Here is a 21,756-nt window from a genome sequence, read left to right as displayed (position 1 = left end):
GGACCAGATGAGGGAGTGTGAAGACCCCTCCCACCCCGTGTGCTGTTTATCTAGGACACAGTTACAACCCTGATGAGAGGCTTTATTGCTAAAAAGTCAGTGAGGGTTTATTAAGTCCTCAAATGCCAGCTCCTCAAACCACTCCAGCAACTGCTGTGGAGGTCACTGAGGAGACCCTGGGTGGGGGAGGCCAGAGCCAGGTGGGATGTGACAGGTCACAGATGGCTCTCAGGCCATCTGCCTTTAGCCCCTTTTATTCCAGGTTTTAGCCAAGAATCCCTGGGGCCTGGCTCTTGCCTCTTCCCATAGCATGAGACACCCTGGGGGCCCTGGGGAAATGACAGCAGTGGAGTGGCTTCCCTTAGCCTAGCCAAGGCCCAAGCCTCCTTCCTCTGTGTGGCTCCACCTGTCCCCAGATGCTATCCCCAAGTCCCAAACAGCAGAATTCCTGAATTTCCCCTTCCCAGCCCAGAGTTACTTATGGCTAGAAGGTGGGACCAACTCTTCTACCAGAAGGTCCAGGGCGGCTGCAGCAGCTCAAAGGTGGGGATGCTGGTGACATTGACGGGGATGGAAATGACGGCCCACGGCAGCCCATGCTGTTCCAGGGAGCGGCGGATCATGTAGCTGGGAGGGCATGAAGAGAGGTGCTGGCGGTCACTTTCTCAGCACCCCATCATGCCCCACTGTCCCCAGCACTCTGGGAGTTACCAAGCCCAAGGACTTTTGGGGCCCTCCGACCAGGGCGCCCCAAGATGAGGCTTGTGGGAAGGGATTGGTGATTGCCCTTGACCTCCCCGAGTCATGGCACCAGCCTGGTGCTGACACAACCAGGAACAAGGAGCCCTCACCCATCTCGGCCGAGCAGGAAGAGGGCGGGGATGTCCGCCGTCCGCCGGGTACTGTCCTGGATCATCTCCACGTAGAAGCTGTCATTGTCAACCGCGTTGTCAGAGATGATCACTGCCCGCCCGCCATGCTCCTGGACCACCCGGGTCTTGGAGAGGAAGGAGCAGCCCCTGGAAGAGGTGATGATGAGACCAAAGGAACGGCAGGGGCCAAGCTACCCCTCCCGCAGGCATCACCCTAGGAGGAAGAAAGAAGGACTACGGATCATTTTTAATAAAGGCTCGTAAGTGGCCAAAAGGCATGGATCATCTTAAGACATTTCTTAAAGATCCTGAAAATGATGAATTATTTAAAAACAATTTCAAAGCATCACCACCACCACCACTGATCTCAGAATCTACCCTACGCCTGCTCTCCCCTTGTGCCGCTCCTCACCCCCTCTCCACCAGAGCGATCTGGTCCTGGATGAAGAAACCGTTGCTGAGTTCTCCACAGGCCTCTGAAGGTTCCGCAGGGACAAGGTGAATCTGCTCATACCTTGTGTGCTGGAAGACATTTAGACAGGTTAGAGGGTGAGGAGATGTACGTGCTTTAGGACCGGCTGACAGTCCCATCCGATCAGCTCATAAGGTGTGGAGTGATTTCTGTGTGCTAGGCTTATCCAGTTGTCCTACCCCACCCTGCCTTTCCAGACGGGAGTTGGTCTGGACCCAGAGGGGCAGTAACTTGCCTTAAGTCACATGATTTCAGAGGTAGAACTAACAGGGCTCTTGGTTTTTCACCAGTTCATGTTCCCAAAGACAGCTCGTCCCTCCATGGTCTGTGTTATGCCCAGGAAAGTAGCGGGAAGCCCTTCTTTCCTACACGGCAACCCCTGGAAGGCAGAACTGGATTCTGCTCCCTTTCCCTGTCCCAGCACGCAGGTTATTGGTTGAAGGGATGAGAGGGTCACCTCAGGTTAGTGGGGGAAAGATGGAGACAGGATCAGAGACGAGGGGCCTTCCCTGAACTTACAAAGATACCACCAAAGTCCTTTGCAGGTGTAGCTGTGAAAATGTATCGAATGTCCCCAGGACTCAGCACTTGGAAGTACAAATAATCATGGATACGTAAGCCTGAAAAACAAAAGAGTACAGGTGAGAAGTCTCCATAGACCCTGTGTCTTCAGCTGGGCTGGCTATAGTGTGCACCCAGCTTCTTCACCCAGGGACCCAGCTTCAGCGAAGTGGATCCTCCAGAGATGGTCCCTGCCCTGGGGAGGCAAAAGTTGATGCAGACAGAGTTAGTAACCCCTGAGATAGCTGCTGTTGCTGCTTACACAGGTGAGCCAGGAAGACTGAGAGCTCTAGCATTATCTCTCAGAGGATTAATCCATCTTTGCTTTGAAGCGGACCTGAGAGTTTCAAGGTGGAGGTGTGGTAGTCTGGGTACAAAACAGTTCTCACTAAAACTTAAAAGTTGATTCGGCGGTCGGTCGGATGGCTCAGTTGGTTAGAGCGCGAACTCGGAACAACAGGGTTGCTGGTTCGATTCCCACATTGGCCAGTGAGCTGCGCCCTCCACAACTAGATTGAAGACAACGAGCTGCCGCTGAGCTTCCGGAGGGGCGGCTGGATGGCTCAGTTAGAGTGTGAGCTCTCAACAACAAGGTTGCCGGTTCAATTCCCACATGGGATTGTGGGCTGCGCCCCCTGCAACCAAGATTGAAAACAGTGACTGGACTTGGAGCTGAGCTGCGCCCTCCACAACTAGATTGAACGACAACTTGGAGCTGATGAGCCCTAGAGAAACACACTGCCCCCAATATTCCCCAATAAAATTTATTAAAAGAAAAAAAAGTTGACTCTCTGGTCCCACTGCCATTGTCCTAGTTCACCACTATCATTTCTTGTCCTGGCTGGTCTGTTTTCCTCCATTCTTTCTCCCTAAGGTCCATTCTCCAAACAACAGCCAAGGGTCTTCTTAAAACATCTTAAAGCAAATACGACCATGTCACCACTCCCATGACTGCAATAACCTTCAATGACTTTCGTTTGGACTTAAAAATCTATAAACTTTTAATTATGGCCTGTGAGACCCTGCTCCATCTGACCCTTGGCTGCTACTCCAATCTCATCTTCTCCTTCCTCTGCAAGCTACACTGGCCTCCTTTCACTTTCTTCACTTCTCTGAGTCTTCTTGGAAGCTGTTCCCTCTCTCTGGATGGCTTTCTACTCTCACCTCACCCACCTCTCCCCTCTTTACCTGAATCACTCCTACTCATCTGTTAAGTCATAGCTTAAATGTCACTTTCTCAGAGAAACCTGCCCTATGACTGCCCTCCCTTTATGCCCATTCAAAATGTATTTTTTCTCCATTGACACTTTCAACATAATTTGCAATTATACAGTATTCATAATTTTTTGTTTACTGTCTGTCTTCACCAGGGCAAGGATAAGTTTGTAGCTTCATTCAATGCTGTATGCACATTACTTAACATAGTGGCTAGGATATAGTGGGTATGCAAGAAAGGTTGTTGAATGAATAACAACTATTTCCAGCTCCACGGCACTGAAGAAGGGAATTGCCAGAACCAGATTTTCCTGGGGTGTGGGAACTTCTCTTCAGCACCAAAGGGTAATGTTTCACTCAGACTTGAGTCCCTGGTTTCCTGAGTCCAGAGAGACTGAAGAATGTGGAAGGGTGGAAGCTGCTGCCACAGGTCCGTTAGTCAATCGACAAACCTGGAAATCACTACTGTGTGCCAGGGTTAGGACTGATTGTGGCTTCAGTTCTCTCGTCTACTGCCCAAATCATAGCCACCAGGCAGAGCTCAACTGCCTTGGCACTGGGCTATTCAGCCGTTTGTTTTCTTTTATCTTGGCAGTGAGAACGTCCCATCAGATACAAATACACCCCCAGGAAGCCTTCCTAGATTACCACTAAACTCCCCCTCCTCACACACCCTTGCCTGGCCTTTGCATATGCCGATCTGTGGTAATCTAAATTAAGCGTGGTAGACATGTGTGTGGCTGTATATGTTTCTGTGATCCTGTAGTGTGGGAGCCCACGTGCAGGAATGTGTGTTCCCGGTAAATGTTATGTGAGTGCTCACATACATATTTCCAGCTTTTCTATCTCTACTTGTCCCTTGTTCCTCCTTTGGTCGCTCCCTCAGCCATCTGGGTAGGCGTTAGTAAGGGCAGGGGAGAGTCTTGCTTTGACGTGGAGGGATGAGGACTCAGAGCCCAGATTCAGGCTGCGCCCAGCTCAAGTCCCTTAGGACCAGCACCCACCCACTCCAGCTGCCCATCCCCAGACCTGCCATGTCCCGAACTCGCGGGGTCCCCAAGGTGACCCGTGGCCCCCGCCCGAGCCGTGCGCAAGCCTGATGGCCCGCCCCGTCCTGCAGCACAGCCCCGCCCATTGCCACTCACCGTGGGCCGCGACGCATGCGGGGAGCCACAGCACGAGACAACACCAGCCCGCGGCGCCGAGGACCATCTCCAGGGCCCGGCCGGGCCGGGCGCCACACTTCCTCCAGCCGCCCCGCCGCGCGTTGCTCGCCGGACTTCAGCCTGACAGCTGCTCCGGCCTCCCGCCCCCAGACCCGATCTCGCTGCTGGTTGGCGGATGGGAACGAGGTCCACGCTGATTGGCTCCAATGCCTGCTCATGTAGCCACACTTTCCGCCTCTGCGCCTTAGCCCACTTCCTATTGGTCAAGAAAAGTGGGGTCGAGGGCTGACTGGCCTAAACTCTCAACAGCAACTGCCTCCCAGCCCCGCCCCAGCATTTCTCAGTTTGGATTCGACTCTTCAGGACCTCCCACCAGGGGGCGGTGGTGGGAGGGCTGATGGGGGAGGACCTGGAACTGGGGTGCGTTCTTCGCAGGACTCGCTTCAGCCGCCGAAAGTACTAGCCGTCAGCTCTTGCGGTCTCGGCGGGATTCTCCCCGCGGCCGACTCGCACAATGATTTGCCTTCGCCCAGCGGCTCTTTTCTCCTCCCCATCCCCTCCTTGAGAAGGTATTCGTCTAGCGCCCAGGTGTGATCTTCAGCGACTCCCTCCTGGCTTGTCCATTGCCAAATCCCACTGGCGCCTGCGCGCTTACAGTGGTAGGCGCTGGAGACGCGGCCAGATGCACCCCACCCTCGAGGAGTCTCTGGCCAGTGCAGAGCCAGAAAGCAGGCATTGATTGGGACCAGGTGCTCACGCCAGCTTCTCTACCACTTAGTGACTTTGGCCACTTTTCCTAACTGCTCAGCCTCACTTCCCTCATCTGTAAAACGGACATGATAACAGTACCAACGCGATAGGCTTGTGAGCATTAAATGAGATCACTCGCGTTAAGAGCTTACTTAGCATAAGCTTACACCACAGCGTTCAATAAAAGTTTGCGTTTATTGCATTCCTTGGTATGGCGCCCGGGGTCGTGGAGAGGGGGGCCTGAAATTAGTACTGGTAAGTGTCACGGGCGAGCTACGATCCTACATGCTCAGCATAGCACGACCGGAAATTGGCGAATCTTCGATATCCGATGATTCTCGCCAGAGCGCCTTCCGAGGCTCCGCCTCTGGCCCTTCTAGCCACACCACTCTGTGGTAGCAAACCATAGAGTGGCGGAAGTAGCCCGTCCCTTTCCTCTCCGTGTCCAACGGCTCAGCGTGCCTTCTGGGGACTTCTCTGGCGCGAGGCATTGTGGGGTTGCTGGGAGGTCCGGACGCGGAGCGGAGAGGAGTAGCGGACCACTGAATAAGCTTCCAAAATGATGGTGAGTGGCATCTTGTGTATCCGTCGCCATCCACTACCTTCTGGCCGGTGGCTGACGCCTCCTGGCCGGGACCTCCCCCTTAGGGCTCTCTCCTGCCTACTTAGATTCTGTCCTCGCCCCGGTCCCCAGTTGTTGGCGGCTACGGCCCGCTGCGGCCTGGCTCGGCGCGGGCACGGAACAGGAGCCTTTGGCTAGGGCTATGTGGGATTCGAGGGGAGGCTCTGGTCGGGTCGGCTGGGGACTACAAATCCCAGGGTGCTTCGGTGCCGCGTACCCGCGTCGGACACCCGCTTTTTGGAGCCCCCCACAATCATGACTTGTGGTAAATTAGTGCGGATTGAGCGTGCATATGCGATCGGCGGCCAGGCTTGGAAGTCCTGGCTGCCCTGGGAAATGTGGGTGTAAAGACGGGTGCTTCCTAGAATGGGTAGAGCGCAAGGTGTCAACCATGGGGTCTGGCTGTACCCCAACCCTCCCGTTGCTGCATACTTTAATTCATTCACTCGCTCGTTCATTCATTAAGTAAACCCGTTTCGTGCTTACTGAATGTACCATGCCCAGCTGGGGCGCAGCTCCTCAGCCAGGAGAATGGGCAGGGCAGATGGCGATAGTGGGTCAGAGGTGGGGACACCCAGGCTCCCACTCCAGGCCACCAAACTCGGGGTCTCATTTTCTTAGATTAGGGGAGTTGATGAATTCTGGATGCTCCCTGTAGCCCTTCCCCCTTCCACACACGGCTTCCCTTTCCTCCATCTCATAGCTGCAGGTACCTTCCATGGGTCCCAAGCCTCTATCTCTTGAGTTGCTGTTGAACAGGGCCAATTGTTGTTTCAGGAGACGTTTGAGGCAAAACCCTGACTGAGGTATTGCTTTCTGTGCACTTGGCCGTTCACTCATTCATTTTGACCTATCAGTCCGACTTAGTTCTCGTTTGTTTGTTTTTCCTGCTTCCTGCAGCTTTTTCGTCCTGTTAGATGCCAAACTGACACCTATGAGGTGTTCATTCTGCTACCAAATGCCCTATGAATCCAGCTTGTACCCAAGACAGAAGGAACCTGGCATTGATCTGTACACCCTCTGCCCTTCATACTTCCAGGGCGGCCCTTTTTCAGTCCATCTTCAGCATTATATATTCCTGAAGAGATCTGCATCTTTTGTGCAGAGGCGGCATAGTACAGAACAGTTGAGAGTAAAGGCTCTGGGGCCATGCTGAATGCCGAGGCTTATAACTGCCACTTACTAGGTGTGTGATTTTGAGCCTGTTAATAAAATTCTGGTCTTCAGTCTGTTAGTGGGGATTAAATGAACTAATACATATAAAGTAAGCACTCAGCAAATGTTAGCTATTTTGCTCGGTAAGTGGTTGCTTGCTTCTTGCCCTCCCTGTAATCCATCCTCTACCAGGGCTACCATGAGTTGGTTGCATTCACAGAACTGGATCAGAACCAAAGTTCTGTCTGGTGATAAAACTCCTTCACCAAGGGGCTCCCGACCACCACACTTGGGTTTTTCCCTGCTCTGTTTCCCTGCTGTATTGGTTGTTTATATCCTTCTGAAACTCCTGTTACCAAGAATCCTCCTTGCTGTCATCAAATGGGTCCCTGATACTCTAGAAGCCTTCTGTAACTGGAAGAGAGGTAAAAGGGTCCCCCAAATCCTCAGTCCTGTGACTTGAGTACAGCATGTGCACAATGTATGCCCTTGCCTTTTGTCGTGAGCGCTATAGGCCTTGGCATATAAATACCTATTGCGGTTTTATAGAAGAACACTGTGGTTTATAATGCTTCATAAAATTTTTTAAGGAGGGTGAACAGGAAGACCATGAAGCCGAAATTCCCAAGCCTTCTATGATACCCTTGACAGATTATTGGATTCTGTTTTTGTTTCGCTACTCAAATAAAAATGAGTGTGATCAAAAGTAACTTAGGGACAGAAGCTGGGCTTTCCATAGCAGTGTCCACCCCTGGGGAGCTGGTAGCAGAGGACCCATCCTGCATGACCTGGCTTGGCTCAGTCTAGCTCTGCTACCTTTCCCTCTCCATAGGATCTCTACCCAGCCTGCCATTTCTCTAGGATCTGTAAAGCATAGAGAGCTTGGGGACAATATGGTCAGCTGCTTCCATGCCCTTCTTGTTTTGTACTTAAGAATTCTCCGTGAATGTAGCGTCACCACACTGCCAATGCTTTTCCAAAGTCGAGGAGCCAGTGCTATCTTACTTCATCGCTATTTTAAGCACTTTCGAGTATGTATATTTAACAGTTGATTTTCTGGCACCAAAAGCTGCTGAATATTGATTGCTTCATGTGTGGCCTAATTGAGGCACTCTACAAATTGAGGTTAGTATAGTCCTTACCTTTGGGAAGCTCATGCTTTAAGAAAGGATGGCAAATAGAAAAGCTGTGCGCAAGAGGAAGCGAACAGAGGGTTATGGGATCCCCTGTTCAGATGCCTGTTAGCTGCAGTTGAGAAAACTTCCTGGAAAAATTGAGTCTCTGAAGAATTGCTGGCCTGGTGGTAAGAAGTAATGTTGGTAGAAGTGGCAGGGTGGCTCTAGTAGATAGGGGTACAATTTGGAGGTGGAGGTGAGGAAAGGTCTACAAAAGTGTTGGGTAAGTTAGCCTGGTGGAGGCGTAGAAGAACGCGTTGAAGGCGCTAGGAAGGGATTGGGACTCAAGTAGGTTGTTGATGTAAAGTTGAGACCACCTGGGACAAGCATGGAAGAGAAGACGTGGGGCTGCCATGGGAAATGATTTAGCTGGACTGGAAGAAGGTGGGGCTTTTGGGGGGGGAACGCATCGTTCCTTACAGAAGGTATATGAGGGGCCCAAAAGAATGCTGAGAGTATAGGGAAGCCATTTCTTGCTACCAATCTTGGGGCACTACCATGAAAAGGAAGCACTTTTCCCTCCAGTTCCTGCCTGGCCCTGGGTTTAGTGGGCTATCTAATAGGAAATTTTTTTTAAAAAAGCAATGTATGGTATGCTCATTAGAAAAAAGTTGAAACGAAACAAAATACACAACACAAATTACCAAAACCCTATTTACTACCACTCTTACTTATTAGAGTTTGTTGGGCGTCTTTTCAGCCCCTTGTTATGCATTTACACATTGTATTTTGCTCATTCTTACGTATTTTCTAGTTTTTTGGTTTTTGTTTTCTTTTTTTAATGTAAATTAGACTATGCCATTCTTCTGCTGCAAATCTTTCCAGGGCTTATCTTCTTTGTAGGAGTAAAATCCAAACTCCTTAACACAATCTACAAGTGAGTATGTGGTGTGGTTCCTGCCTCTTCATCCTTATTCCAACCTTCCACTTATTCACTACCCTCCAGCTGCTCTGGCCAAAGGACTTGAACTTGTAAAGGAATTGCCCAGTTCTTATGATGGCGTCTTCCTCCCAGGTTGCTAGACTGTTGTGTGTGAAGTCCTGAGTCCTTGTTGTTAGGGTGAGACAGCCCTGTGCTTTCCTGGGCCTTCCCTTCTCAGACACCTGAAGTACCCCTAAGGGTGGACGTGGGCAGTAGCTTTCGAACTGTATCTTGTACTTCACAGTAAGAAATAAATTTTAAATCATAGCCTAATAGCACACATATACCCAAAGCTTTGAAACAGTGTGTACCCTTACTGTGTTGTTTCATACACAGACGACTAGCCATAGGCTCTGGGGAGACTGGGTCTGGTTCATGAGCTCCTCCCTGAAGCACAAGTTTGAACGCAGGGACAAAGAAGTCTGGTTTGCTAAGCCGAGGAATTACTGTCTGCAAAGGTATCTAAGCAGTCCCTTTAAAATAAGCAAGTATCCCTGTCTTCCAGAGTTTCTAAAGCAGCTCTGCCAATTAAGCCTCTTTAGGGATAGTGACTATTCTGGGGGCCGTTGCAAAATAGGAGAAGAACTTCTTTGGTGTGTCTGATTGGAGATGAGTCCCGGCAAGAGAAACAGAAAGGTTGCTGTATGAATGAGATGTGTTGTCATTCTGTGAGGCAGGACAGCAGTGCTACTTGTCTCTGTGCCTGACTGCTTCCTGACATTCCTGCTACACATCGTCGGTAAAGCTGCCTGCCTGGGCCTCCAGGACAGCGCCGGCAGCTATGGACACCTCGTGTTGTGCATCTCTTCCACGCTTGTCTCTAGGATTAAGCTGTAACGCAGATAACTGGAGGTTTTGCTGGAGGGTGAATGCTGAGCATACCCTGCTGCTTCCTCCTGTGCCACGACCTAATTCCTCAACCCTGGGAATGGGGGCAGAAGTTGAAACGGCTGTGCTCATTCACCTGGGCACCAGAGACCACATTACTATTTGATTGGTTCTTTTAAACAAAATCATTGCTTCTCAAACCATTTTCTAACACACCTGCCAGGTATGCTGTGGTCTTGGCAATATCTCTGGAGGTAGAGTCTGTTTAAGGAATGAATGTGGTGGACAGTGGGGGAATGGTTTGAAAAGGCCACCAGATATTTCTGTTATGGGGGAGCTGGGAGTATTTTTCCTCACCCTTCCCTCCTTGAATATAATAGTAATAAATGATGATTAAAAGCAGTCAATTGCTTTTTCTTTTCTAGCCCACACCAGTTATCCTGTTGAAAGAGGGGACTGATAGCTCCCAAGGCATCCCCCAGCTTGTAAGTAACATCAGTGCCTGCCAGGTGATTGCCGAGGCTGTAAGAACCACCCTGGGCCCCCGTGGCATGGACAAGCTCATTGTGGATGGCCGAGGTGAGTCTGCAGGGTTCCTCCTGCCAGTATACAGGACAGGAGGCTTCTGGGGAGTGTTTGGAACTGGCAGAGGTTGGCATCAGAAATCCAGCTGCTTCTCGATCTCTGAGTGATTGCCCACATGAAGCAGTTCCGTTTCACACATGATCCTGAATGCTGAGCCCTGCGGGACTATCTGGGAGAATCTGGGCTTAGGCGACTATTACCTTGTAGCCAGATGCAGCCTAGAGACATGAAATAGAACTATCGGGAGTTGCCTGGGGTCCCTCCCATTGTATCGTGTTGCCAAAACAAACAAGTTCCCTTTTCTGTTTTAGTGTATTGATTGACATGTGAGATACTGGGGTATTAACTGTTACAAATATCTAAATGATTGCTCGTTTTCATTTCAAAAACATTTTCACATCCAGTGAGGTGTGCTAAATACTGTTCAGAGAAAATCAGGAGCTCATGGCCTTTGGAAGCTTGTGATTTTAGATGGCCCTTTGTGCACAGAACTAACTAAAAAGACCGGCGTGTTCCCGCCGTGATCCCTTCTGCCCCACCCCAATACAGGGCCCATGGGCTCCAAGGCCAACTAGAAGACAGAATTTAAGAAACGGTCTTTCAGTTTTTACTTTGTGTTTGTTCCTTTCAAGGCAAAGCCACAATTTCTAATGATGGGGCCACGATTCTGAAACTCCTTGACGTTGTCCACCCTGCAGCAAAGACTTTAGTGGACATTGCCAAATCCCAAGATGCTGAGGTAGGAAAGTCAAGCAGATGTGTTTAAACAGAGGTTGAAACACATGCCTACTACTAGCTCCTTGGCTTGCTTCTCTTTGACAGTTTTTGATTTTACATCTACAATTACAGTTTCAAGAGTAATGCATGCTTGTAAAAATACTTAGCTAGAGCTTATAATCTTTTAAAATTCATACTGTTCCACTGCATGTAGCTGAGATCCGAGGACCAGGCCTGGGTGTGGTCATGCATTTGAGTTGCTAGGTAAATAATTTAACCTCTCATCTGTTAGTCAGCTTATAAAATGGGGCTGGAAACTAAGGTTTCCAGACCCTCCCCCCCTTTTTATGGTAGTAAAATATACATAACAAAATTCACCATTTTAATGTGTACAATTCAGTGGCATTAACCAGGCTGCCTTTTAAAAAATCATTTCTTACACTGGAATCTTGATAATAAATGTTGAGAGCAACAGGTTTATATTTTAGAGTATTACAGATATGTCCTGAAGTTGTATGAAAAGGTTTATTTGGACCCAGTAGCCTATACAACAGTATGGTTTATATAAAATAAAAGTGAGAAGACATTAAAAGCATTTGACCTTTTGATGTCTTCAACAAGTGAGTAATACCTTTCTGTCCAGGAATTTGGCAGCTTAAACCCTTTAACCCTTTTCCCCCTTGAGAAGTCTCTATATTACACGATGGACATAAGTAAGTTGCAAATAAAATTATTCCAAATCGGAGATTGGCCAGTTTCCTTACAAGCTCTTACTCTTTTTCTCCCTCATTAAAAATAGAGTGTAGATGCCATCATAGAAAATTGCTATGTAAGAAAGATTGGCAGACTTGCAATCTGCTTATTCCAAATAGCATTTAACATATAAAGGACTTTGTCTGGTCCCGGGAGGTTTGTTTCAGTGGGACTTGGCTGGAAATTATCTTTTTTGTAAACTGCTGTAGTGCTTTGTGCTCCTTAAGGAGCATTTATCTCATGCTTCTTGCTACCATGCTTATTTGGGACGTGTAAGCCTTGTATTATAAGCATGACTGGGATGCCTGATTCATTATAGTGCCTGTATGTGATGAGTAAGTTCTCAGTTAATTTGCATATATGATTTCATATCCCAAGGAAATTTGATTGTCCACATCAGTCCTCTTTGGAGAATGGTCCTGGTCTGGGGAATTAATTTTGTAGCTCCGGACCATTTGGTGGCATGGGTACCTAACTACCAGCACCTTCTTTCAGCTTGTTATAAACACCTATGCTTCCAGAAAGAAGCTTCACAGCCATTTAAACAGTCATCAGTTTAAATGGGTAGATTGCCTAAAAATGGAGTTTGGGGGCTTTATCCCTGAACATGAGAAAACATGAATTTCCTGTCATCCTCTTCCAGGTCGGTGATGGCACTACCTCAGTGACCCTGCTGGCTGCAGAGTTTCTGAAGCAGGTGAAACCCTATGTGGAGGAAGGTTTGCACCCACAGATCATCATCCGAGCTTTCCGCACGGCCACCCAGTTGGTATGGGAGTGCTGGCTAACTTCGCCTGGGCCTGGGCACCTTCGTATTTCTCTTAGGATGACACCTTCCCTGGGGTGTGGAAAGACTGGGAAAGCGTTCCTTGGGCGTTTTCTGCATCCTGCTCCCTACCATTCAGTAGCTGTTTGACAGCTATATTACCTGAATCTCTTCAAGCCTTAGGTTTCCTGATAGACTATGATGTCGCCATGTCATAGGCTCTCAGTAAGTGAGAGCTATTTTGTTTCTCAAGTACTTCATTGCACGTCTTGAGACCTGGCTCTTATTGACCTTAGATTTTCATTCTGTGACTTGGGGCAAGTCATTCCCTCTATGTCTTAGTTTCTCCCTATGTCTTAGTTTCTCCCTTTACTATCTCAGTTTTAGGCTGGTGACATTAAAATGAGGTATATGAGAAGTGAGATGCATGTATAGCATATTATATAATATATCTAATTAATATTTAAAGTGCTAGAAGTTGTCATAGATGTTTTTCATAAGCCAGAGGTTTGGCCTAACTTACTCTCGTAGCTTGTTTCCACTCATTTGTTTTAGTGTGTTACCTGCATATCCAGAGCTAAATCCTGAAAGCACACTGAAGGTTCTTCCGAACTACACCTACCCTACATTTCTAAACTATAGAGATTTACATTTTTCTGGGCAGCTGTAAGAAATATTGTTTCAGTTGTAGAGTAAAAATGCTTAAGATTTGGGAATACACAGGTTAGGGTCTAGCAAGAGAGGCTGGGATGCACTTCTCCCGTTTGTCTATAGCAGGACTCACTCAGCTTCTGTTCTTGGCAGGCAGTTAACAAGATCAAAGAGATTGCTGTGACTGTGAAGAAGGAAGATAAAGTGTAAGTGCGATGGGCTTTGTGAGAACCTTGACTCTCTGTGGCCAAATTGGATGCAAAGCATGTTGCGATCCCTGTATGGGCCTGGGGCTGTTTGGCTCTTGCTGGACCCTTGGCTGTGCCCCCGGCCACTCAGCACAAAAGAGGCTGATAGACTGTAGTTTAAAAGCTGTCACACATGAGGTCTTTGACTGCAGTCACCATCTGTCACTGATAATCTTCCCTAAAGACACAGAAGAAGTTGGTGGGGATTGAGTTTAGAGGCCGGAATGGAAGGCACTTCCACACTGTAGTAGATTCAGACAAGAGAGGCTTTCAAGGCCTGATGCAGGTTCCACCGTTGTGTCCCAGGGAGCAGAGGAGGCTGCTGGAGAAGTGTGCTATGACTGCTCTGAGCTCCAAGCTGATCTCCCAGCAGAAAGCCTTCTTCGCCAAGATGGTGGTGGATGCGGTGATAATGCTCGACGATTTGCTGCAGCTCAAAATGATTGGAATCAAGAAGGTGCAAGGTGGAGCCCTAGAGGTAAGCCTGCTGCGGCCTCCACAGGAGGCTCCTGCTTTCTCATTGACCTTTCACACAGCGTGGTGTCGGAGAGCATACATTACAGGGGTAGAGAGAACGCAAGTTGGGCTGGAAGTCAGGCTTGGGCTGTATTCCCCATCCTGCCCGGTAGGCTGTGACTGTACACACATTATGTAACCTGTGGGCCTATATTGTCAGCAGAATGATGACAACTGGCTGAGTTTCAGAATCTCAGTGTTGATGGGGGATGGGACAGGGCTAGCTCTGATAAATTATCGATGACCTTCTCAATGAATAAATCTCAGCAGTACTTTCCAGTGCATTCTTCTTCAAGTGATATGACCAAGCTCTCCCTTCTTTTATTCATTTATCTTGAATAGACGATACATAGTTCAAACTGCATAAAAGGGCTTAAAGGAAAAAATAAATGTCCCCTAAACCACTCCTGCCTCACATTCGACCACAGTTGAGTCTGTCTGTGTGTGTCTCCTTCCAGAATGATCTGCGCATCTATAAACACGTGTAAATATTGCTTTCTTAAACACGAATGCCAGCTTGTAATACATAAACTTATGAAACAAAAGTTTTCTGCAACGTTTGTCCATTTAACTACATATTTTAGAATTTGATCTATGTCAGCATGTGTAGCTCTTAACTCACTGCTGCCCAGTCACTCAAACCAGAAATCTAGGGTCATCCTTGAAAACCTTTTCAGCTTCCCACAACCTGTCATTTTGCCTACCAATTTATTTCTTTAATCTGTCTCTTTCACTTATTCCCAAGACAGTTGTCCTGGCAGTGGTCACTGTTCCTCCACTCTTGCATCCCCTCAATCCATTTTACTTTCCGTTGCAGGATGAAGTTCCCCAATTTGTTACCCTTGTGTAAAGCCCTTTGGGGTTCTGCATTTCGCACAGGATAAGAACCAGGCCTTAGCAGAGCCTGTAAGAGTCTCTTAAACTGGTCCCTGCTTTTTACTTTATATTATAGCAACTGCACATGTTTTCATTCCCTGATTCCACCACATTGCTGCCGCCTCTTGGAAACACTTCTTTGTTCCTTTTTTCTGTTTGACTAATTTCTGCTCAGCCATCTTGATTCAGCTCAGGCCTCACCCCCGTTAAGAGGCTGTGGATTTGATGATCTGTTCACTGACAGGCTACAGGAGTAGAGGTCAGGATTGTAGGTTAGCACTGGCAGAGAACATTCAGGACACTGAACTGAATGCCCCATTTTATGGACTGGGAAATGACCTGGTCATTTAGTGAGGAAGCGATCTGAGATTTGCACCTGAGTCTCCGATAGTGCTGAAGTCATTCCCAGGTGCAACATGCCTTCTGTTATTCCTTGCTGTTAAATCCAACCCACAGGGAGCTCTGTTAGGGAACAAGCAATAGAAGTTCACGTTTTGAAGGATTGAGATGTGGGAAGCCACAGTGATAGCTTGGGAACTGTGCAGGGTATTTCTGACCCTTCTGACCTTTTGGCTTCATCTCCTGGGAAGAGGAAGCATCTAGGCTGCAGCATACATGCCAGAATATATATATGTATATAGGTAGGTGGGTGGGTGAGTGGGTATGGATACGCGTAGTGCAGGTAGGGGAGGGGATGTGTAGGTGTGTGCAGTAGAAGACGGGGTTGGGAGTGGGAAGGCGAAGGCATTAGACAGCCTGTGGGTCATTTGTAAATGCCTCGCTCGTTTCCTGGTGCTGTAGGTAAATACAGCATTATCCCTTGGCACCTGCTTTGGAGGCCCGTCTTTCCCTAAACAGACTTTTACTGTGCGTAGGCTCTGCAAGCTGAATGATTTTCCTTATACTGAAGGGACAACCAAAATATGGTGTGTGTTTTTCCCAGCTTTTATGATAATGGCAAAGGTTTTGTTAAAACAATGAAACAGATGCACGGTTAACTCTTTCAGGTTCACAGGCAAGGACATGTATAAGTCAAACATGCCACCTGCTTGATTTCACGCCGGCACCGAACTGTTGAACTGCTTGTGTTTTTGAACAGGAGTCCCAGCTGGTAGCCGGCGTTGCATTCAAGAAGACTTTCTCTTACGCTGGATTTGAAATGCAACCCAAAAAGTACCATAATCCAAAGATTGCCCTTTTGAATGTTGAGCTCGAACTGAAAGCTGAGAAAGATAATGCTGAAATCAGAGTCCACACGGTGGAGGTAGGTCCCAGCAGCTGGCAGTGGTGTGGAAACGTGCAGCTTTCTGGGCGAAAGCCTTGGGGTTTTTGGCTGTCTTGGGTCCAGCTCTGCTTTTCAGGCTTCTGTAGGTCCCTTTTTCCTCCTGTCCCCCTAAATATTGATATCTAAATACTGAGCCCACTTTTTTTTTCTTGCTGAATAGTCTCTCTGAGTGACCTGGACCTGAGGAAATTGGGATAGGGCAGACCTGCTGACGTATTCTCCTCTCCCCAGAGAAGGGGCTAAGGGCTCGAGCTGTCTAGTGAGCCCAGTATTTTGATTCCTCTGGTTTGGGCAGCTGTGGGCACCTCCCCTTTTAGACTGCAAGGGACTGGTGTGTTCCCTTCATGGATCTTACCAAGGCTGTCTCTGCAAAGAGCAGTGACACCCAGGTGTCAGCAAATACACATGGGAAATGTGTCTCAAACTGAGAATGGCCTTTAGGGGAAGAGGTCTTGTCACTGGGAACTCCGGGGGTGCAGTGCCTCAGAGGCGGCCAGAACTCACCCAGACTAAACTTATTTCTCACACCTTGGCAGTGCCAGCTCTGGAGTAGCTCCCCACTCTGGGGTTACTTTCTGCTTTTGTGTTTGAAAGTTTTAGGTGATTCCTGAGTTGTCTTGTAGGGTCCTTGGTTACTTGGACTGAGGAGTGGCTATTCTGTTTACCACCGTTGATTCCCAAATAGATTAGTACCTTTTATCTTAGGAGCTATGTCGTAGCCTGCCGTATATGCTCACCTCCACTCTAAAGCAGCCTTTTCTGGGTCTCTTCAGGATTATCAGGCAATTGTTGATGCTGAGTGGAACATTCTCTATGACAAGTTAGAGAAGATCCATCATTCTGGAGCCAAAGTCATCTTGTCCAAACTCCCCATTGGGGATGTGGCCACCCAGTATTTTGCCGACAGGGACATGTTCTGTGCTGGCCGAGTGCCGGAGGAGGATCTGAAGAGGACGATGATGGTAACCCAGCTTGCAAAGGCCGCTGCTGGCCCTGCGCGGCCTGCAGGGCTTTTTATTTACCTTTCGTGTGGTTTACGGAAGAAACAGCAGTCCCTGCGTGACGCCATTGTGGTTGTCAGACAGCCCTTCACGGTGCTGGGCCGGTGGCTTCCTGCCTGCACGGTCAGGCTGGCATGTGAATCCAGGCCTGTCTTAACTGTCTTTGCCCGGAAGCACTCCAGTCCCGGTGTGTGTGTGCTCAGATAAAAAGCTAGTCTAACCAAAACAGCTCAGGAAATCAGTCGCGAGGAGCCTAACAGTAACGCTGTGATTAGCTGGATAAGTTCAAGCAGTGATGTTTCCAGCCAAGTTTCCTTCCTCTTTTCTTGAGTGTCTCACCAAAGGCGCTTACAACCTAAAGCACTGATCCTGACTTCAGTTGCTGGGCCTAAAGCACCCTAGTTTGCTGGAGGGGTGCTGGGTGAAGCAAAGGGTCCCCGTCTCCTTTTAACTAAGCCCTGTCTTCCCTTAGTTCTGTTTTGTTTTCTCCTTTTGGATGGGGTAAGCATCAGCTGGAGGTCAAGGGTAAGAGTGGGGTATCCACTGCAGAGGGCTCGGCCTCGTAGCAGAGTCCAGCATGGCAGTTGGTTGAGCCCGGGCAGCAGGACGCTTGCTGGTGCAGTGTGAGCCCTCACTGGTAGATGACCTTGCCTTCTTGTGCTCCTCAGGCCTGCGGAGGCTCCATCCAGACCAGTGTGAATGCTCTGACAGCAGATGTGCTGGGCTGCTGCCAGGTCTTTGAGGAGACCCAGATTGGAGGCGAGAGGTGAGACGCAGGCCCGGGCTGCATCTTGCCTGAGCTCACGAGACTTGCCTGGGTCTGGCCGCCTGCCGTCCTTTGGATGTGGTTTATAGCATGTGCTACTCTTTTTTGAGGTCTCACCTTTGGGGGCATAAAGAGCTCAGATAGAATGTGTTTGGTTGGAAGAAGACCGCGTTGGGTCTAAAGTCTGCAACCTTTTACGTCCCAGTGGTCCAGCCCCAGACCTTCCCAGGAAGATGTCTTTGAGGGTGGGATTGGAGAACCTTAGTGAGGAACAGAAGAGCAGCTGCTGAGTTTTGGGAGGAGTTGGTGAGGTCAGAACACAGCAGGGTGGCAGCATGCAGGATTTCACACGTGTGATTTGACCCCGGGTGTAGGTACAATTTCTTCACCGGCTGCCCCAAAGCTAAGACTTGCACCATCATCCTCCGCGGTGGCGCCGAGCAGTTTATGGAGGAGACAGAGCGGTCCCTGCACGACGCCATCATGATTGTGAGGCGGGCCATCAAGGTACTGGCCGGTGGCTACCTGTCTGCACGGCCCGTTCTCCTTCCCGAGTTGATGAGACCCGGATTTGTGCGACGATTCCTTCCCCGGGGTGGCATGCAGGCCTTGATTTGCCTCACAAATCATAGAGAAACAGCCTCAGTCTCTCAAAATAGGTCGTGCTACTTCTTGCTTGGTCCAAGACTTATTCTTGTGAGCAGACTGGAGCTGAGGTAGCCAGCCATCCAGGATTGTGCCAGTGTCCTCAAGCCACAGGCGACCTTTAAGCTAGTCAGGAACCAGAAGGTTCACTGGGTTGAAGTTGGGATGTGCTAGACGAGGGCCATGTCGAGGCCTTCTGGGGCTGGAGATGGGGGAAGGAAGGAGGAGGAACCACTCTCTGGGCTGGGGGACCTACTGGCTGAGTGGCCCAACGCCTCTGGGGCTGGAGCTTGGATCAGGGGGGCCACGTGTATTGAGAGGTGGGTCTGGTCTCTGCAGAACGATTCCGTGGTGGCTGGTGGCGGGGCCATTGAGATGGAGCTCTCCAAGTACCTGCGGGATTATTCAAGGACCATTCCAGGAAAACAGCAGCTGTTGATCGGGGCATATGCTAAGGCCCTGGAAATTATCCCACGCCAGCTGTGCGACAATGCTGGCTTTGATGCCACAAACATCCTCAATAAGCTGCGGGCTCGGCATGCCCAGGTAGGTCTTTCCTCAGGGTCCAGGGATTGGGTGGATGGTGTGGATTCTGAGTGTGCTGTGCTTGTTCAAACTCTGCTCAGCCCAGGTGACAGGGCTGGAACTAAGCGCAGTACCAACTAACTGCCTCCTCTGAAGGCAGAAGCAAAGCCAGGACTGGAGGCCCAGGGTTCCTTCGGTGCTTCTACCAAGAGTATGGCCACGCCACAGTGTGGTGAGGGGAACCATGGAACCCTGTGGTCCCCGCCTGGCAGCACCCTGACCACATGCAGTAGTTTCTGGGTGTGGTGAGCACCCCAGAGCCCCACTGACACCTGGGCCAGCCGTGGCCCTACCACCTGCAGGTTGTCACCTCTCTGAGAACGTCATTTGTTCATTTGCTGTTGAGCAAATACATGTTTAGAGGTGTTAGGTGCTGGGCAGCCCTCGGTGACTGACCTTGCTTCTGACACAGGTTAGGACTTTGAGCAAGTGACTGCCCTCTGTGTCTGTTTCCTCATGTGTAAAATGGGGATTAATGGAAACAGTGAGATGATACGGTGAGAGAAGGGATTGGAAAGTGTTTCTCCTGAGAACCATGGTTTGATACATGCAGTCCTCCCAAAACTGCACCTTGCCTCGAAGCGGCCAGAGCTCCCGTGTGATCAGCACATCCAAGGTTGGCAGGGGGAGGGGTGGGAAGAGGTACACTTCAGCTTCCTGTTGCCATGCCACAGGCAGATGCCATCTTCCTCAGGGAAGTGCCAGGACGTTCAGAGTCAGGATTCTTAACATTCCGAGTCTTGGGGAAGGAGGGAAGGAGGAAGGGTCTGCGGGAAGACATGTGAAAGCAGTTCTGTGTTTCCCTGTTCCCTCAGGGGGGCATGTGGTACGGGGTGGACGTCAACAACGAGGACATTGCTGACAACTTTGAGAGCTTCGTGTGGGAGCCAGCGATGGTGCGGATCAACGCCCTGACGGCCGCCTCCGAGGCCGCGTGCCTGATCGTGTCCGTCGACGAAACCATCAAGAACCCCCGCTCGACAGTGGATGCCCCCCCGGCTGCAGGCCGGGGCCGAGGTCGTGGCCGCCCCCACTGAGAGTCATCGCACCCCTCACACGAGTGGCTGGCAGGCTGGCTGCAGGGGTGCTCACTCGCCCTGTCTTGGTTCATCCGTGTTACAAGGAAGGAATAGTAATTGGCCCACTCTGTTCTCACTGGAGGTTATTTAAATAAAACTTAAGACTTAGAATTCGCTTTGCAAATTATTTGGGTCAGGAGTTTTACTCATAAATGCTTTGATTACAGCTCAAGATTTTCGTTTTGTGTGTACTCACCCAAAAGGTGGGAAAATGGTCTTCCCTCCTGTTGGGCTGTCTTCAGCGATCTAGTCCTTACAGCAGAATGTGGGCCACTCTGCCAGCAGGGAGTTAGCTCCACCTGAGGCCCCTGTCCAGAAGTTTCACTTTGGCTGCTTTCATAGTCCTAGAAGTCGCTGGGAGGTGTGGAGTCTCTGACTTTTCTTCCGAATTCGTCTTACTCAGCCCTGGCCTAGCCAGACACTGCTCCCAGGGCTTGTGGGCTTGAGTAAACGTGTTTCGTGACCTAGTGTGTCCCCTCTATGTTCATAATCTTTTAGCCTAGTCTTTTTGGTCCCAACCTTATCCAAGGTTGAGGGCTCTTGGAAGACCATCTTAGAGAAGCCACATCCTCTCAACTCCATGACTTCTTAGAAGTCCATTGAGGAAGTGTCTAAAAGAGCACCCACCTGGTCTCAGTTCAACCACCGATAGTCTTGGGGGTTCCTTCCATTCTCTTCTGTTCAGTGCAAGTTTGGGTTGGCCCCCTCAGACCAACTGGAAATCAGCTGGGTCTAACCACCTTGTTTGTACTAGCCCCAAGAGCTGGCCTGTAGCTTGCTGTAATTAGTCATTGTGGAAGCTAGGGTTAATGTCAATAAGTCACCTTGAGGCATTGAAGCTTTTGCTGCTTTAAACTGGGAAATGGTTTTAGAAAAAGGAAAATCTGAGTTGGACCACTCCTGGGTAAGTGGACTCGAAAGTGGAATGAGGTGTGGGCAGGTCCAGACGTGGGAATCTGGTATCCCACCTCACTTGGTCTTTGGGCAAACTAATTTTTCTGAGCCTCAGCTGTTGTACCTGGAGGATGAAGAACAGCTGGCTCGAGTTGTGGGGATAAACGTTCATCTGCTTATTTGATGCTAGAGCCACACACAGTTTAAGCCTAAACACCTGTTCTTTTTTCTGATTTTAAATATTTCAAGGCCTAAATAAATCGGTGGAGCAAGTTCATTTTGTAAAACGGGGAAGTAGGCCATGATGGGCAACTTGGTGTCCCCTGGGCCAAAGCCCGATTGGCTGGCCAGAGCCCCCTGAAGAGGTGGCTAAGCCAGGTAGGGGTTGGACAGTGCCTGCTGCTCCTGTTGTTTGTGCCGGGGCGCCCTTAAACCTGGCCTCTCCTGGCTGCGAGTCAGAAATGGCATCCCAGGGCTTCCCCGCATGCAGACACTCAGGGAGCTTGGCGGGGGCAGTAAGCTGCCTGGCCTCCCTCCGGCAGTGTCTGTGGTCCAGAGATAGGTCTTCTCAGGCCTCATTTAGCCCGCTGGTGCCCTTGAGGTCATCCACCTCCTTCCTGCCGTGGTGCATGTTAGCTGCTGAAAGGCTCA

The 21,756-nt window shown here is 49.6% G+C and overlaps 2 protein-coding genes across 3 annotated transcripts; one reads left to right on the top strand and one right to left on the bottom strand.

Annotated features, from left to right (window-relative positions):
- Positions 1-61: 61 nt before the first annotated feature.
- On the bottom strand, positions 62-4,424 carry PRADC1 (protease associated domain containing 1). 2 transcript variants are annotated; one of them, XM_088796092.1, is made up of 6 exons: positions 4,266-4,403; positions 2,168-2,540; positions 1,864-1,964; positions 1,285-1,394; positions 852-1,019; positions 62-627 (listed from the first exon to the last, which is right to left on the bottom strand). In XM_088796092.1, exons 2-6 carry the CDS (start codon positions 2,199-2,201, stop codon positions 507-509), a joined length of 534 nt encoding a protein of 177 aa, XP_088652218.1. In that variant the 5' UTR covers positions 2,202-2,540; positions 4,266-4,403; the 3' UTR covers positions 62-506. The 2 variants fall into 2 exon arrangements, with proteins under 2 accessions (XP_088652218.1, XP_019568413.1); XM_019712854.3 differs by lacking the exon at positions 2,168-2,540 and having other exon boundaries at positions 4,266-4,424.
- Positions 4,425-5,462: 1,038 nt separating this feature from the next.
- On the top strand, positions 5,463-20,322 carry CCT7 (chaperonin containing TCP1 subunit 7). Its single transcript, XM_019712849.3, has 12 exons — positions 5,463-5,601; positions 10,164-10,317; positions 10,956-11,062; positions 12,437-12,562; positions 13,364-13,416; positions 13,765-13,936; positions 15,950-16,114; positions 16,909-17,097; positions 17,805-17,902; positions 18,277-18,409; positions 18,887-19,093; positions 19,948-20,322. The coding sequence occupies exons 1-12, from the start codon at positions 5,596-5,598 to the stop codon at positions 20,167-20,169; spliced, it is 1,632 nt and encodes a 543-aa protein (XP_019568408.1). The 5' UTR covers positions 5,463-5,595; the 3' UTR covers positions 20,170-20,322.
- Positions 20,323-21,756: the final 1,434 nt, after the last annotated feature.

The sequence above is a fragment of the Rhinolophus sinicus genome, chromosome 2 (assembly GCF_057876585.1).
Source record: "Rhinolophus sinicus isolate RSI-liver-muscle chromosome 2, RSI-T2T, whole genome shotgun sequence".
NCBI classification, from domain to species: domain Eukaryota; kingdom Metazoa; phylum Chordata; class Mammalia; order Chiroptera; family Rhinolophidae; genus Rhinolophus; species Rhinolophus sinicus.
The sequence above is the reverse complement of the archived record's forward strand: the minus strand, read 5'-3'. Positions and strand labels throughout refer to the sequence as shown.

Bases quoted from the DNA above. Each gene is read 5' to 3' on its own strand.
- CCT7 (XM_019712849.3), top strand. The intron at 11,063-12,436 runs GTAGGAAAGTCA...ATCCTCTTCCAG, and splicing joins CCAAATCCCAAGATGCTGAG to GTCGGTGATGGCACTACCTC. The intron at 13,937-15,949 runs GTAAGCCTGCTG...GTTTTTGAACAG, and splicing joins TGCAAGGTGGAGCCCTAGAG to GAGTCCCAGCTGGTAGCCGG.
- PRADC1 (XM_019712854.3), bottom strand. From the start codon at position 4,332: ATGGTCCTCGGCGCCGCGGGCTGGTGTTGTCTCGTGCTGTGGCTCCCC. The intron at 1,395-1,863 runs GTAAGTTCAGGG...AATGTCTTCCAG, and splicing joins AGGACTTTGGTGGTATCTTT to CACACAAGGTATGAGCAGAT. The intron at 628-851 runs GTGAGGGCTCCT...ATGCCCTCCCAG, and splicing joins TTCCTGCTCGGCCGAGATGG to CTACATGATCCGCCGCTCCC.